Source organism: Nipponia nippon, unplaced genomic scaffold (genome assembly GCF_047370975.1).
Source record: "Nipponia nippon isolate SJK-2023a ecotype South Korea unplaced genomic scaffold, ASM4737097v1 scaffold_2, whole genome shotgun sequence".
NCBI lineage: Eukaryota > Metazoa > Chordata > Aves > Pelecaniformes > Threskiornithidae > Nipponia > Nipponia nippon.
In genome coordinates this window covers 100,084,423-100,099,859 of record NW_028262336.1, presented here as the reverse complement: position 1 = coordinate 100,099,859, position 15,437 = coordinate 100,084,423, and the positions used below count along the sequence as shown (strand labels likewise).

Here is a 15,437-nt window from a genome sequence, read left to right as displayed (position 1 = left end):
ATTAGCTTTTTATTTCTTCCTTCATTTTACAGTTCAAGATTGTCTTCCTCAGGGCTGCGCAGGCGAGCCCGGCAGCACTGGGGCAGGAAGGCGCCAAGGACCGCGCAGCCGCTGCCCTCCGGCCCTGGGCTGAAGAGCTGAGAAGCGCCGGGGGCGGCGGAGGAGAGCAGCACCCACGGCCCCGGCAGAGCCCCCCGCTCTCCCCCGGGGACGTGCATTTCAGCTCGGCGGAAGCCGCGGCCCAGCAGCCACCATGGCGGGCTGGAGCAGCCGCCTGAGGGCCGGGGGCGGGCCGGGGCGGAGGGAGGCCGCGCCCGCACAGGGGCCGCCCCCTCGCCCGCGCCGTCCGCCGCTCGGCCCCGCCGCTCCTCTGCGGTAAGGGAGCGGGGGAAGGGGGAGCCGAGCCGGCGCGGGGGTGGGCGGCTCAGGGCCGGGAGCGCGGCGGCCCGCGGCATCCCTGCGGGGAGAGCGGGGCGGCGGCAGGCCCCTGCGGGCCCTCGGGCCCAGCCGGCGGGCGGCCGAGGGGGAGGGATCGCTGCCTGCGGGTATGCCCGGGGGCGGGAGGGTGAAAATGGAGGAACGGAGGAGCGGGCAGGACTGGTGGTGTGGAAACGGAAAGGGGCGCCTCGGGCCGGGGCCGGGGCCGGGGCCGGGGCCCTGCGTGCTGCTCCAGCGGCCCCTGGCTCGGTGCTGCCCTCGGGATGGCGGCAGCGCGCTTCTGCGCGGCCGCCCCTCGGCCCCGGCCCCGCGGGGGTGGTCGGAGACGAGAAGCAGGCCCCGGGGGCTGCCCGCCGTGCGCGGCGTTTCTTGCCCGATGCACCGTAGGAGTGCACAGGTATGAGGGAGGGAAGGTTTTCGTCTTGACGTTTGTTACCTGGTCTGATGTTACCTGGTTTCTCCTCAGGATTTTCTTTCTTCAGGCCTCTTCCCCTTTCATCTGCCTAGTTGGCCTTACCGTCCGTGCAAACTGACAGCGTCTCCATTTGTGTCAACCTTCCCCAGTTTCCTTAGCAAGTTTGGTACAAGCGCACTCCCAGCTGTTTTAAAACTCCCATGACTCTTCCTTTGCTTGTAGTTTTCATCCTGTTTCCCGTGGAAATAAGCCTTCTGCTTCCCCGTGAGGCCTGTCTTTCTGCTGTCCCCCAGCCTTTTAGAGCAAGGTGATTAAGTGGTTGAGTCCCCATCCCTGGAGGTATTTAAAGAACGGATAGATGTGGTGCTCGAGGACATGGTATAGATGGACTTGGCTGTGTTAGGTTAATGGTTGGACTCGATGATCTTAAGGGTCTTTTCCAACCTTGACGATTCTATGATTCTATGATTAATTTCCATTAAAGAAAGATGATTACAGTCCTTGCTCTTGTGGTAATTAGTGGCTGGATACTGGCACACGCAGCGAAGGAAAGGTGCGACAGGTTTATCTCCTGCACGGTCATGGTGGAGGTAGCAGCATAGCTGCTCGTCCCAGGCGGCTCCAGGCTAACCACAGCACGTGAGATTTCTTGTCTGGTAGCAGCACTGGTAGACAAAGAGCAAGCTACACTTACTGCAGAGGTCAAGGTGATTGGAGATGTGGGTCTGTAGGAAAGCAGGAAGGCTTCGTTTGAAGGAGTCGTCCAGCTCCCCCTCCCCTCCATTTCTGTGGGGGGAATGGAAAGTAAATGAAATATCAGAAAGTGTTTGCAGGAGATTCGTTCTTCTAAAAAAACTGTGACATTACACAAAGATGCTTCAAGTTGTATTCAGCTTTTCTGTTCTCATAACTCACTCATAGTCCAGGAATGTTTTATTTTCAAATTTAACTTGCTCCTTTTTTTTGCAGTTAAAATCATGGCACTGAAACAGGTTTCCAGCAACAAATGCTTTGAGGGTTTCCAGAAGGTGTTTGAACATGACAGGTAAACACTACAAAAGCAACCTAGATGTTTAGCGTAGGGCAGTGAATCCATACTATCATTGCTGTCGGTGTTCTCAGTCTGCAGGACAATAGTGTGTTCTCACTAATACCCATGTTTCAGTAAGGAATGCTGTCTACTGCTGCTTTGGCTGTGTTCTTGTATTTCTGTGTTAATGTTTAACATGTCTAATATACTTAGTGCTGCAGATCTGAGAAGAGAAGCCAGTATTTTTACCTTTGAAAATAAAGCTCCATTACTTTGGGTTGTCCTGTTTGCAGCTCAGAGAGCTGCTGTGTGTACAAAGTGGCATTCACTCTACTGGATAGTTCACTTTTATGCACTCTTAAAAAAATGCTGTGAGCAGACAGACGCAGTAGATGGATTCTTTTTTGATGAAGGTGAACAGAAAAACATTAACTTTTTTTCATTCTGTTCCGAAGAAAAAAAAATTTTAGTTATGCTTAGATAAGCTTTTATTGACAATTTTAGGCTTTAGTATTAATTGGGCAATCGGTTAGTCTGTAGACTTAGCAGACTGAAAACCTCTTTTGCTGGGGCAGGCTGTGCAGTATATGTTCTGCAAGTCATGTGGATGGGTTCTTCGGTAAAAATTACTTTCCAATTTAATAGACAAAGCTCAAGTTAAATACTGCTGGGGTTCAAAATAAATTTTCAAACTGTTCCTGGTTAGCAGCGCTGCAAAAATGTGGCTTATTTGTAAGTCTCTGTATTCAGAACAAGGTAGGAAGGTTAGCTGTTGTCAATTCAAGAGGCTAAGGCTGAATTTTAAAATGCTTTTCACTTTGTTTAACTTAGTTGTTATAATTCAGTGAATCTCTCTTTGAACGAAATGCATTGATTCAGCTTTCTTTTTTTAATGTTAGTGACCGTATTCATTAAGTAGTGGTGATAACAAGGAATATTTTATTAATACAGTGCAGAGCTAAAATGCAAAATGAAATTTGGAATCTACTTGCCTCCAAAAGCAGAAACCGGAAAGTGTCCTGTGCTGTATTGGCTCTCGGGTAAGCAACATGAATATTACTAACTTAAAAAAGATAATCTTAAGCATGTTTAAGCTACTGCGCTACAGTTACTGAAAACCTGATGTAGAGGTGCTACAGTGGCAGCTCTTGCATCCTGCAAAAGATCATCTTCTGGAACATGCATGTGCTCCCGGTTATCCTGGCTTTGTTCCTCTGCCCTATTCCTGTCATCTCCCACAGAGCTGGGTCTTGCACCAAAAGTGCATAAATAATCTTAAGGCATTGCTTCCAAAATGGTCAGATTTACGTTGGTGATGGCTCCAGGATTAATTAATTACGGTTTGTTTTTTTTTTTTTATTATTCAAAATGAAAAGCAGAAGCTCTGTCTGTTCTGTAATTTTACAAGTTGCTTTATTGAGACTTGTGTTTAGAAAGCTGGAGAATTGACTGGTAGTGTGGAGACTATATTCCTTGTATGTATTCACTTCACAAAATAGCTAGTAGGTCTGATGTGTAGAATGACAGTGGACTGGGTAAAATGTGTACCCTTGAAGTTGGAAGCATCAAAATTGTCTGAAGAGCTCGGAGTCATGCAGCACATTTATTTTTTAAATCTAAGCCATGCTGCCTTGGCTAGTATATCAGTCAAGTTAGGTTATTTGCAACTTGTCCTCAGAGCAAACTAGAATCATAACCCCTCTCAAATGGCACAGTGAAGAAAAATTGAAATGTTGGTGTGCAGTATTATTTATTTGTAATTGGACTTCAGTTGGGCCTGCTGCAGTACAAAAGACAGGGATTGCGGTGGGTTTTGGAGCCAGAGTGCTTATGGGCCTTTATCCTGTCTAAAGGATGTAGGATTTGTCAGACCATGTGTATAATTCTGTAATGCAAACAGCTGAAATGGCGGTAGAGAGAAAAATATAGTTGTGGGGTTAGATGTCAGAAGTTAACAATGTTAAGCTTAGCAACAGTGTCTGTAGTCCATGGATTTAAATACACAGTACTTGAGGAAACTGTATATGCCACATGAGTAGGTGCTCAAGGGGGTACAGAGTACACATTGACCTGTTTTTGATCAAATGTTAGTGTGACTAGATGTGAAAGGGCATCTGTGTCTGTTTCTGTGGATTATTAAGTATTGTTGAACCTAGTGAAAAGACTTTTCCATGTTTATGGAGATAGGAATCCCTCTTGTTTTTCAAAACCTTTTCTGTCAAAAATGTTTTTGAAACTGGTACGCTGTGAGCAATGGGTAACTAATGATATTTTTATTTCTCTAGGGTTAACCTGCACAGAACAGAACTTTATAACGAAAGCTGGTTTTCATCAAGCTGCAGCTCAACACGGCCTTATTGTAGTCGCGCCAGACACAAGCCCACGTAAGTTTTCACGAAGATGTGATAACAGTCATTACGCTCAAGTACACTGTCTTTATCCTCAGAGAACGGAGTGCTGCAGTTTGCTACAAAGTGTGTTGCCCACCTGAGTCAGAATATGACCTCACCTCTATATCTTGCATTTTTTGCTAGATTATATTGTCTATATTCTTAATAACATGGTAGTGAAAGTTTGACATTAAAACTCTTTTATTGTCATGGCACTAAAACTAGAACAAAGGGGCCATTGAGTTCAGCATGGAGGAGGAGAGGGAAGAAAAGGAAAACAAGAGGCCTGTGTTATCAGAGACGCTTGCTTGCACTTTGTGGCTTGCTGAGACTTTAAAAAATCTGCAGAACTGTGTTGTCACACAAAGATGTAATATTTACTCTTTATTGTATTCTGTCTTCTAAAGCCTATTAAATACATGTCTCCAGAGGATTCCAATACTTGGAAAAGCAAACCAGAAACCCTTCCCCCTCGGCAGCTGCAACAGACTATTGATGAATAGCTTTTTTAAATGATGTGCTGTTATTTGTATAAGGCTGAGCTTATGTGTGGTATGGGAAACCTGAAAATGGTGGATCTGCAGTTCCTAGAAATACAGTCTTTTGGGGATTCGGTCTATTATGTTTAGTATTTGCTGGATTCTGTTAAAGTCTCATGAGTGCTGTATAGAAAGGTGGCAGTCTTCTAATATTTCGCAAGCTTTAGTGCATCAGATCTGAACACAGGTAATATGGGAATGAAGTGATGTTCTTTCCAGAAAATATTTTTCACATCTAGGTTTTGAAGTTGTGTCAGGTCAAAGAACAGAAATGCATGTTTCCAATGAAGCAGAGGGACAGAAGAGCAAAACTTGTGTATTAATGAACTTTACACTTCATTGTTGCTATTTGCTGCAGACTAGAGATGGGCAGCTAGCCTTTGCGTTATTCACATTGTGTAATTACACTGGGACTTGTTTTTAGTGTTGCCTAAGTTGTCTTTATCAATGTGTAACTGCATTTGCATACTTCATTGCTTTGACTGTTTTGTTTTTTTTTTTTAAAACCTTCTTTGCAGCTTCTCCCTCGCCTTTTAGTCTAGCAACTGATCAGGATTGCTCTGCTATTTAGATGAATTTCAGTATGTGTTCCATATTATACTCTTGGATTTTAGCTCAGAGACCCCTAATGTTCTTAAATCTCTTTGAGCTGTCTGGAGAAACAAGTGAAGAGCAGTTCAAATGTAATCACAAATTAAGAGATCTGAGCAGATCTAGTGAAAACGCTTATATGTGCTTTTTAACTTATGTAGTTATGACTACATGAGAATTACCTTCCAGGAGCTAGGAGATGTATCTGGATGGGAGAAAAAGACTGCATGAAAACATGAAATACCTGTCATTACAGACCCTCAGTCAGGCCCTGATAGACTTTACTTTTCCTTCTTTGTAGGGGTTTGCTTTTCCAGACAGGTATGCTGAGCAGTATTTTGCAAGTTCCTTTTCAAATTTATTTATTTTTCAAATTTATTTTTTCAAGGCTTCCCTTCAGTTTCTTTTAGGGGAATCAGCGTTGCCTTCATTGCCTGGCAGGACTTTCTGAGTTTTTGTCTATCTCCGAGGGACCAAAGATAGACTTTTTATATCCAACGTGTTGTGTAAGCACCCCCAGTCCCTGTGACTGCTGGACTGTTAAGTTACAAAATCGCTTAGTGTTCAAGGGCACGTCACTGGAGCAGACTCAGCTTTGATCCTTGTGAAAATCTGGTTTCATGCTGTGACAGGGTGGCAGTTATCTGCACAAATTTTCAGGGACTGTCAAATTGCACATGGGTTTGCAGTGTAATCTGGCAGTGGTGAAAGCCCATGTAATTTTGGATTGCAGAAACTAGGAGCATTTTGGAGAAAGTGAGGGAGGCTATTATTTCCTGTCACATACACCTTGAAATATTACATTCTGTTCTGCAAACCAGGCTGGTAAATCACAGGCTAATCAAAGGGAGAGTAAGAAAGGACTGGATGGGATGTATTGACTTTCAAGGAGACATCTGCAAATTTAGTTTGAAGGTGTAGCCTTGGAAAAGAGGATACAACACTGCAGTTATTCAAAGAAGAAATTACTTAAGTTTTATGGGGAGTTGTAGGTGGGAGCAATGAAATGAATTGCAGAAAAGGTAGAGTTATATACTTAAAAAATGGTAGGAACAGTAAGTGCTATATGCTGTTGAATCTTACAAAGGGAGGTGTAGCAGACATTATTTGAAGCACATAAACTGGTCTGGACACATCATTTGGTGATATATGGTTCCGTCCTTCTCAGGGAAAGAAAATTTTCTACAGTTTCTGTTTCTCACATAGTTTCTTGTGCTTGATAGGATGAGGTCTAATAACTGAAATAAGCTGATAGCTCCAATTAACAAGTGCCAACTTTTGAATAAGTCCCTGGGTAAATTGGACAAAGCTTTACAGAATTAGTTTAGGAGAGATCTGTATGTTATGTTTATTTATGAAGGGATACTGAAACAAGTTAGAAGTTGGATACTGTAGGTAAGGAAGATGTAGGTAATATGTAAGTGGCATTTTGAAAGCGTTGTTGAAATAATACTTGAAAACACTGTACTGATGAATGAAAATCTGAATTGTCTTTATAGTTGGAGTGGTAGAGACATGTTGATTGAGAAACTTGTGTCCCAAGTCTGTGATTTGTATGGCAGGTTCTCCAATTCTGAACATCTAGTAAAGGAAAGACAGTAACTATAGAAAGAATTTTCCTGGTAGGTGGCTGCAATATTGAAGGAGAAGACGAAAGCTGGGATTTTGGCACTGGTGCTGGTTTTTATGTGGATGCCACTGAAGATCCTTGGAAAACAAACTATAGGATGTATTCCTACATAAAGGATGAGGTAACTTTGCTGCTGGGTTCTCCTGGTGGTGTTGGGTAAAATATAGAGGGGGTGTGGTTCAGTCATGCTCTTCGTTCCTAGCACCAAAGCTTGCTTAATGTGATCTTGATGGCCTATGGTTGGTTTGTCATTTTTTTGCTTTCCTCTTTTATAAAAATAATTTATTATTTCTTTTTTAATCCGTGATTATTTCAGTGATTGGATTTATCCAGTTGTTAGGCCTTTTCTCACCAAACAGATATCGTTGTAGAACTGAGGAGGGAGAGAACCACAGCACAGAGATTGTAACACCAGGCAGGGCTTGAGCAGAAACTCGTTGAGTCTGCTTTCCTACCAAAGATGGCCCAGGGCTGGCCTACACTTCTAATCTTGATTTGTTAGTTGTGCAATCTCTGCTCTTGTAAAATCTTTGCTCTGCTGCTTCTGAAAAAGCCACGGCGCTTCGCTGCCCCAGTACTTCAGTTGTATTGCTTGCTTAGACTGTTTTCACTGTCTGTCTTGGGAGGGTGGGGTGGTGTTTTTGTTTGTTTTTTTTTTAACTGGATGTAAAAGGAGATCCTTGAGATACATATTGGAAAGGTGAGTGTCCAGTTTACTCTGTATGTGGTTTGTGTGGTCTGGATTAAAACTAAAGTTGATGGGAGTATGGGGAGTGAATAATCTCCCAAGAACAATTTGCCATTCTGGTCACTTACAGGAGCACATACAGATTTACGTATCTATTAAAATAAGACTATGTTTATTAGGAAATTCCCACATCTTGTGTTATAGGGTTATGATAGATTTCTGTAGAGATACTTTGAGTTAGTGATTATCAGATGAATTGTTTCCTTTTGATTTTACAGTCCCATTCAAATTGCTTTCAGGCCATGATCACAAATGTCAGGCTAGAACCAAAGATGTACCTTTGGTTTCAGTGGCTTCCTGGCATTAGAATGTGTTAGTTATTTGTGTGCTTTTTTTCCTAAACATACTCAAATTGCTTTAATGTTTTTATTATACTGTTGTTCCTTTACAGCTGCCTAAACTAATAAATGCCAATTTTCCAACTGACCCTGAAAGGATGTCTATTTTTGGGCATTCCATGGGAGGTCATGGAGCTCTTATTCTTGCTCTGAAGAATCCTGGAAAGTACAAAGTAAGATACAATACAGCTTATATGAGGTATACTAAGGCTTTTACAGATGTCTATAGAAGTGAAGAAAGAAAACATAATACCAAATTCCATTACAGTATTAAATGTGTAAATAGTTTTAGTTGTAGCAATTCATTGATACTTAGTATTAGAATATGGAAAATTGCAAAAAGCCACCACTCTGGAATGTGAATATTGGTGAAATTAAAAAAAATCTGCAGATTTTAAAAGTTAAGAAAAGTTCAGTTTCTTTTGGATGACGCTACAGCTCTTCCAAACCAATTGTTATATTTAAATGTAAACAGGCTCCTTCTAGCTCTGGAGTTAATTCAGGCTGCCAAAATTGTCTAGAAACCTGGTTGTGTCATTTCTATATCTTTTCAAATCTTGTCTTGTTCATTTTGGAGCTTTTATTACCAGCAAACGTTTTTGCCGCCATTATATGTGTGTTTGCTTAGAATTTACTACAGAGTCTGTTAACTCCAACAGATAGCAAGTGTAACTGTAAGCACCTGAACTGCACATGGAATAGTATCTGGAGGACATTCCCACCCCCTTTTTTTCCCCCCACCCTGATATTTGCCTGTCAGCTTTCCTAAAGATTGATTTTTGGAGTATTCGAGGTATCTGAAGTTGTGTTCATTTGTTTTCTACTTGAACCTAGATCAAACATGCTAGAACTGATTTGCCTTTCCTTTATACTTACGAGGGTTGAGAGAAACTTTGTTGTTCTCTTTGGAGATGTGCTTATGTAAAAAGCATTTCTGAATCAGGCTTTGATGGTTGAGAGATGAGGGGCTCTGCCTTTGTGGCTCAGTCCTTTCATGGGCTGTCCTGGCCCTGCACTTTGTGGTCAGCTGCTGCAAAAATGGAACTGCATTTTTGAAAACATTTGCTCAGTGCCATTAGCTTGGCATTATAAGAGTTGAATGTAAGATAAAGCTTTACTTTTATCTCTCCTTTTTATCTTTTGGAGCCAGTAGTTCAGAAATTTCCATTTTCACTGTTGGCACTTAACTGTTAATTGTATCATCTAAAAGAATTAAACATTAAATTGAAAATACTAAAATCTAGGTGAACTGGCCGTGGCTCAGATGGTTTGTTGCTATTTCTTGCAAGACATAAGAGTGGAAATATTAATGTCCCAGGGCCAAATCCAAAAGAAGAATGTAAGAATAGGGCTTGGACTTCTGACACCAGTCACAACCTGGAGTTGTGATCTGAAATGCGTTTTTCCTGACCCCTGACCCTGGAGGTACCTAAATTTGTGAGACACTGTTGTGTGCTTAGGCTGGCTGAGCAGCCCCATGCCTCAGGCTTTTGTTACACTCTGCCAAAATCCAGTTGGAGGTGAAATGGTCCCACACTCTGACCATGCTGACCCAACAGTAGACTCGAGATCCTTCTCTGCTGCTTCAGGGAATTCAAGCCAACATCTCCCAACAAGGAAAGGAATGGGGCATCTAGCCCTGCCTTTTATAGCTTGGCTGGTGAGCAAAAAGGAAAGCAAAACTGCAGGGCTAGAAAGAACAAATAAGAGGGAAGTAGGATATTGGTTAGGGCACCTGGCTCCGAGGGCTGAGAGAGTCCTGGGTTCTGGCAGTAACTTCAAAACAATTTTTGAAAAGGCTTTTAGTTTGCTTGTTAGTTAGCCAAAATCACTTTTCTTAATTCATACTTTTTTTCCCCATGCTTTCTTTCTGAACAGTCTGTATCGGCATTTGCTCCTATCTGCAACCCCATTCAGTGTCAGTGGGGGAAGAAGGCCCTTGGTGGATATCTGGGATCAGATGTAAGCAAATGGGAGGTATGTGTTGCAACCGCAGTCCTTTAATAACAACACATGAATGAGTGATCTGTAGATATATCGCAGCAGGAGTCTGGAACAAAACTCGGGGGTGCCCCTGAGCTGGTACTGCTGTTTTGCTACACCCCTAAGCATGGGTAAGCATTGTCTGTTTCTGGTGGGTGTGACGTGCTGTTGCCTCAGGGTGCTTATAACAAATGTAATGAGATAGAAGGCTCTCATCAAATTGACTGATTCCTCCCTGTTTTATGAAGATCTTAAAATCTGGGCTAAGAGGAATTACGAGCCGTCTGAGACTTTCTCTAACGCATGAAAGCAGTGAGCAGTTTAAAAGAGAGTTTGGCTGTGGCCTGTCTCTCAAAAACTCCGTTCTCAATATATGAAACAGCTGGTTTTTGTAGCAGCCTGAAGAGAGAGGCTGCTACAAACTGTTCAGAGACAGATGAGCCTTATGGCATCTGCATGGGCAGCCTGTTGGAGGCAGCTACAAGAGGAGCCCATTGGATACTTGGAAGGTGGTATCCCGTAGAACAGGATTAAACCAGACAAAGTTAGGTTTTAGCTGCAGGGCCCTCATGTTGAAATATAAGTAGTCGTATACAAATGGCTAAGATGATACAAAAATGTTTGTGTGCATGTTGCTGCATTATTTGGGCAGCCCTTCAGTATTTTTAATCTCAGCATAAACATTGCACTGTGTTTCTGGAATTAAGTTAAAAGGGATCGTCATGACCAGGTACTCTGACTTCCTTGTAAATAAACACAAGCTGCAGTTAAATCCCTTGTAAATTGGATTAAAGTAACTCTTACGAAGTCATCCAGGTCTGACTAAAACATCACAGGAATGGAGAATGCTAGCTGCTTTCACAATTGTTAATAGAGAAGTTTGTATATTTAGAAATCGCCACTTAAACTTGCTTACACTTAACATAATGAATTTATTTTGCAAAAAAAAAAAAAAAAAAAGTTTTCTGTCCCCTTAACTCGCTTTGGAGCTCTTCTGCAAACCCAGTCCAATAGATCAACAGCAGGCATCAGGAATAGACTTAGACCTGTCTTTGGCACAGATATACAACCTCTGATCTCTGTATTTCTGCTTAAAATTGCCATGTAAATATGCGCAAGGATAGTTTTACACCATGGCCACAGTGCTTGGCTGAGTCCAAGCTCCCATTTCCATTGCAGTGTTGTTTCTGGATCTGCTGGCATCCTGGAAGCACGGCTCTGATGCCTTGGTGTAGGAGTTGCATTTTGCTGCCTGTTGGCAATCTGTCTTCTCCACTGCCTTAAACACTTCTCTATCATCTTTTGAAAGGATTTTTTTTTTTTTGAGCATGTACCAAGCACAGGACCCCACAGGAAACATGTTCCCCATTCGCAATCGCATTTTGATACGTGTACGTTAATAGTTCTTAGTTTAAGCGGTGCGTGCCATTTTTGTTTCTCAGTTGTTCAAAGTTTTCTTGGTCCAATTATCATGGTAACCTTCAGGTTAAATGCCTTCCATGAGCATAGTTGTGTTACACCGGTGTTTTGACCTTTATCTGCCAAAATAGTTACATCAAGATACCAGGTTATTCTGGCAGGATCTAGTTTCTGTACAAACGTGTGAATCGGTACTGGATTATATTGCTGTTCTTCAATTTTGTGTGAATTTAGCCCTGGGTTGGATGTTCTGTTTGGTCAAGCTGCCAACTTGGTAATTACTCAGATCATACTATTTGCCCTTTTTAAACCATGGGTATTACTTTTCAGTTGTCTGCAATTTCCCCAGGTTTTTGCTCTTCTAAAGTGTAATTTGGTGTCCTGACCAGTATCACCCAGTACTGTATATAAGCCATTCGTTTCTTGCAGTCAACAAATTTGACCCAGTCTAACGTATGTAACTGAATGTTGTTTCTCTTTTATTTCTGCAGGCGTACGATGCTACACAACTTGTGAAGTCCTACCCAGACTCTCACCTGGACATCTTGATTGATCAAGGCAAAGATGACCAGTTCCTATCAGCAGGCCAGTTACTGCCTGATAACTTCATCGCTGCCTGCACAGAGCGGAAAATCCCTGTAGTCTTTAGACTGCAGCAGGCAAGTCGCTTCTGCAATCCTTGGTTGTTGGGTTGTTGCTTTGTGATTTTGGGGTCTATGTGGCAGGTAGTGAAGCGAGTGTCTCTTAACGGAGTAGGCTTTCGCTTAGCCATGAGTCTGTCCCTGGCCAAGTGAGGAAGAGGGGGCGAAGTGACATTTTCCTTCACACCAGCCATCAGAGAGTGCAATATCCACCCGATTCAGCTGCATTTCACCACTAGGTGGGGTCACGATTTTAGTTTCAACCAGCTGATCCATTGATGGTAACTCAAGCTGCCAGTGGTCAGCTGAAGAAGCAGCATTAACGATTTTTAATAAGTATCACAGTGGCTGTACAAGCAAAGTGACAGATGTACTTCTGCTGGGTTCCTTATCTGTCCTGTGGGTATTGTGGTCAGCATAAAACTTTGCGATTTAGTTTGCACGTGTTTGTGTAAATCAGGAAAGGTGTGGAATTGCTTGAAATCTTAGATTCATTTAAACCCCCAGGTGGAAGGATTGCGCTTTCCTATAGCGCAGTGACCCAGAACAGCACTGCCCTGTGCATCAGAGTCTTTGTGAGCGACTGACAAGGCTGAGGGAGCTGGGGTTGTTTAGTCTGGAGAAGAGGAGGCTGAGGGGAGACCCTATTGCTCTCTACAACTACCTGAAAGGAGGCTGTAGCGAGGTGGGGGTCGGTCTCTTCTCCCAAGTAACAAGCGATAGGATGAGAGGAAACGGCCTCAAGCTGTGCCAGGGGAAGTTTAGGTTGGATATTAGGAAAAACTTCTTCACTGAAAAGGCAGTCAGGCACTGGAACAGGCTGCCCAGGGAAGTGGCTGAGTCCCCATCCCTGGAGGTATTTAAAAGACGGGTAGGTGTGGTGCTTGAGGACATGGTTTAGTGGTGGACTTGGCAGTGCTAGGTTAACGGTTGGACTCGATGATCCTTAAGGGTCTTTTCCAACCTTAACGATTCTATGATTCAAGCCAGACCTAGTGAGGGGCCCAGCTGTGGAAAATGAGGGATTGTCCTCTGATTTAGCATAAGCCCTGCACCAAAAGATCTCGTTAGTGCTGACAAAGTGGAATAGTTCGGATGTTTACATGTCATTTTAGCATAGTGCTGGAGCAGTAATTCAGAGGTGGGCTGCGTTCTCCTTATACCCTATGTTTTAGCAGTAGGACAATGCCAGTGAGGGGAACTGTTCTCTCAGATTGCACCCTGCTCTGCATCTCACCCTTGCTGTTACCCGTCTCTAACTTACATGCCTGGATTAGGGCAGGTTAAGGTACATTCTGTTCGTTTCGCTTCCTACTTAACCTGTTAGTTAGGTATCCTTTACAGTTTTTACATATAATACAGGTGCTTTTGATTTCTTAAAACAGATCAAACCAGAAGTCATTAACTTTCCTAGAAGAGAGCTTAGCATGATTGCTTTATCATTTATTTGCTGATTTCTTTGTTGTTGTTCTTTTCTAGGGTTATGATCACAGCTATTTTTTCATTGCTACGTTTATTAATGACCACGTCAAACACCACGCGAAATACCTCAATGCTTGAACCACTGGGGTGCGAGCGTCGTCTCTCCAATATGAATCAAGGGATAGAGGTGAACTAAACAAAAATAATTTCCTGAAGTAGTGTCTGTAGAATGGAGCTCTTCTGACTGTACTGCTAAGAAAAATAAAAGTCCCGCTTAATTTGATGTGTGTGCTTCAGAGTAAGTATTTGGAGTGGTCTTGCACGCTTCGAAAACTCTCTCGACACCACGAAGGTGCACGCTGCGTTCTAGGTCAAAATGGAAATGAGCAGGCGAGTTCATTTCAGACGACGAATGGGGGTGCGTACCTGGGACCTCGAGACAGTTTCTAGTGCAGCTACGCAGAGCCTGTGGATAACAACAGCGTGCCTCTTCAACTAAGGAAATACCAGGGTGCACTTCATCACGTAATGCTGAAGGAAGTCGTTAGGGGCTCAACCAATCAATCAAGCTACTTCATTAATCTGAAGTGTTTGGTGTATTTTTCCTTGTCCTGTCTGAATGCATTCCAAGGGCAAAGTCTGGTGGAGAATACGGACAGAAGCTTGCTCTGCAGAGTGGTTTACTGTCCTCTGCGTTATTAACATCAAACAAATAATCTGAAGAGTATTTCATGGATGATGCTCAAAGAAAAGACCTCTTACAAACCATGGGAAGGAAGCAATCTGTAGTAAAAGAGGGTGGGCTTTTTTTTCTCCCCTTGCCTTTGATTGCTGCTGAGCGTGAAAGGCTTATGGTGTGTTTCTGGGTTTCTTAGGCTTAACAGGACCATGGGGAAACTGATAAATAGATCTGAGAAAAGCAGTCCCTATCTATAGGTGATCTGGTATCTCATTGCTGAAAACACGCGTGCTTATTTTACAGAAGACGGCAGAATTGAGGCCTGACAGTTGTAGATCTGAAATAGTTCCCAGTGGTGTAATTCTGCCAGCTGCCTCGTGTGGGGCAGGAACGCCGGTTGTTCCAGTGAGCTGGTTATCTTCCGCTCAAGCAAGCTTGGCTTGTCAACTCTGCTTTCCCGTGGTTTGGCTGAACCTGCATCGTTGCCCAAACCTTGACTCACCCTTGCCAGAGGAAATACTGGGGTAGGCGTAGGAGCGGTTGGCTTCTGTAAGCAATGCCGAATGCTCTCCTGTTTCTCTGGCCTCCGCTAGATTCTAGGTTGCAGGGAGGCTGATGCTGGGAACTTAGGCTTCTGTTGGTGGGGACAGGCTTGAATTATATCTTGACTTTTATCGGTGTTGCATCTGCCTATTTGTGAAGCAAGCTGAGAAGGCTGGGAAGGTACGACTGTGTGCACCGCAGGTTGTTCAGCATTCTCTGAAATGCTGAACTCAAGTTTTCCACACTGTGTATATTTACAACAGATGCTAACTCCTCCTTTCGTACAAAGCAGGGCACCAACAGACAAATTTTAAGCCACAAGCGCTAAACATGTAGCTTTTCTCCACTTCCACAACAGCAAAATTGGCTCAAAGGCTTGATTAATGTGCGGTAGCTTTTTCTAGTTGTTCCTCCCCGCCAGCACCCTGCTCTACTGCAGCCAGCGAATGAGTTACTGGGCTGGACGGGAGCCGCGGCGTGCTGCGCGTGTGCTGCAGCCTTGTGCCCGGTGCTACGAACGGAGTAGCCATGGAGTCGGGGCGTTCAGCTCGGTGCAGGTGCTTCTCACAATAAACCTTTCCATTTGTTACCTGTTACCGCTAGTACTTTTTTGCCTAAGGCATTCTGATAA

General features: G+C 43.4%; 1 protein-coding gene across 2 annotated transcripts; it reads left to right on the top strand.

Moving 5' to 3' along the window:
• The first annotated feature begins 236 nt into the window (after positions 1 to 236).
• Positions 237 to 13,867, top strand: ESD (esterase D). Of its 2 annotated transcripts, none has more exons than XM_087758233.1 (9): positions 237 to 375; positions 1,823 to 1,898; positions 2,835 to 2,923; positions 4,169 to 4,267; positions 7,030 to 7,154; positions 8,173 to 8,292; positions 9,998 to 10,096; positions 12,013 to 12,180; positions 13,642 to 13,867. In XM_087758233.1, exons 2-9 carry the CDS (start codon positions 1,831 to 1,833, stop codon positions 13,720 to 13,722), a joined length of 849 nt encoding a protein of 282 aa, XP_087614359.1. In that variant the 5' UTR covers positions 237 to 375; positions 1,823 to 1,830; the 3' UTR covers positions 13,723 to 13,867. The 2 variants fall into 2 exon arrangements, with proteins under 2 accessions (XP_087614359.1, XP_087614360.1); XM_087758234.1 differs by lacking the exon at positions 237 to 375 and adding an exon at positions 697 to 835.
• The last annotated feature ends 1,570 nt before the right edge of the window (positions 13,868 to 15,437 follow it).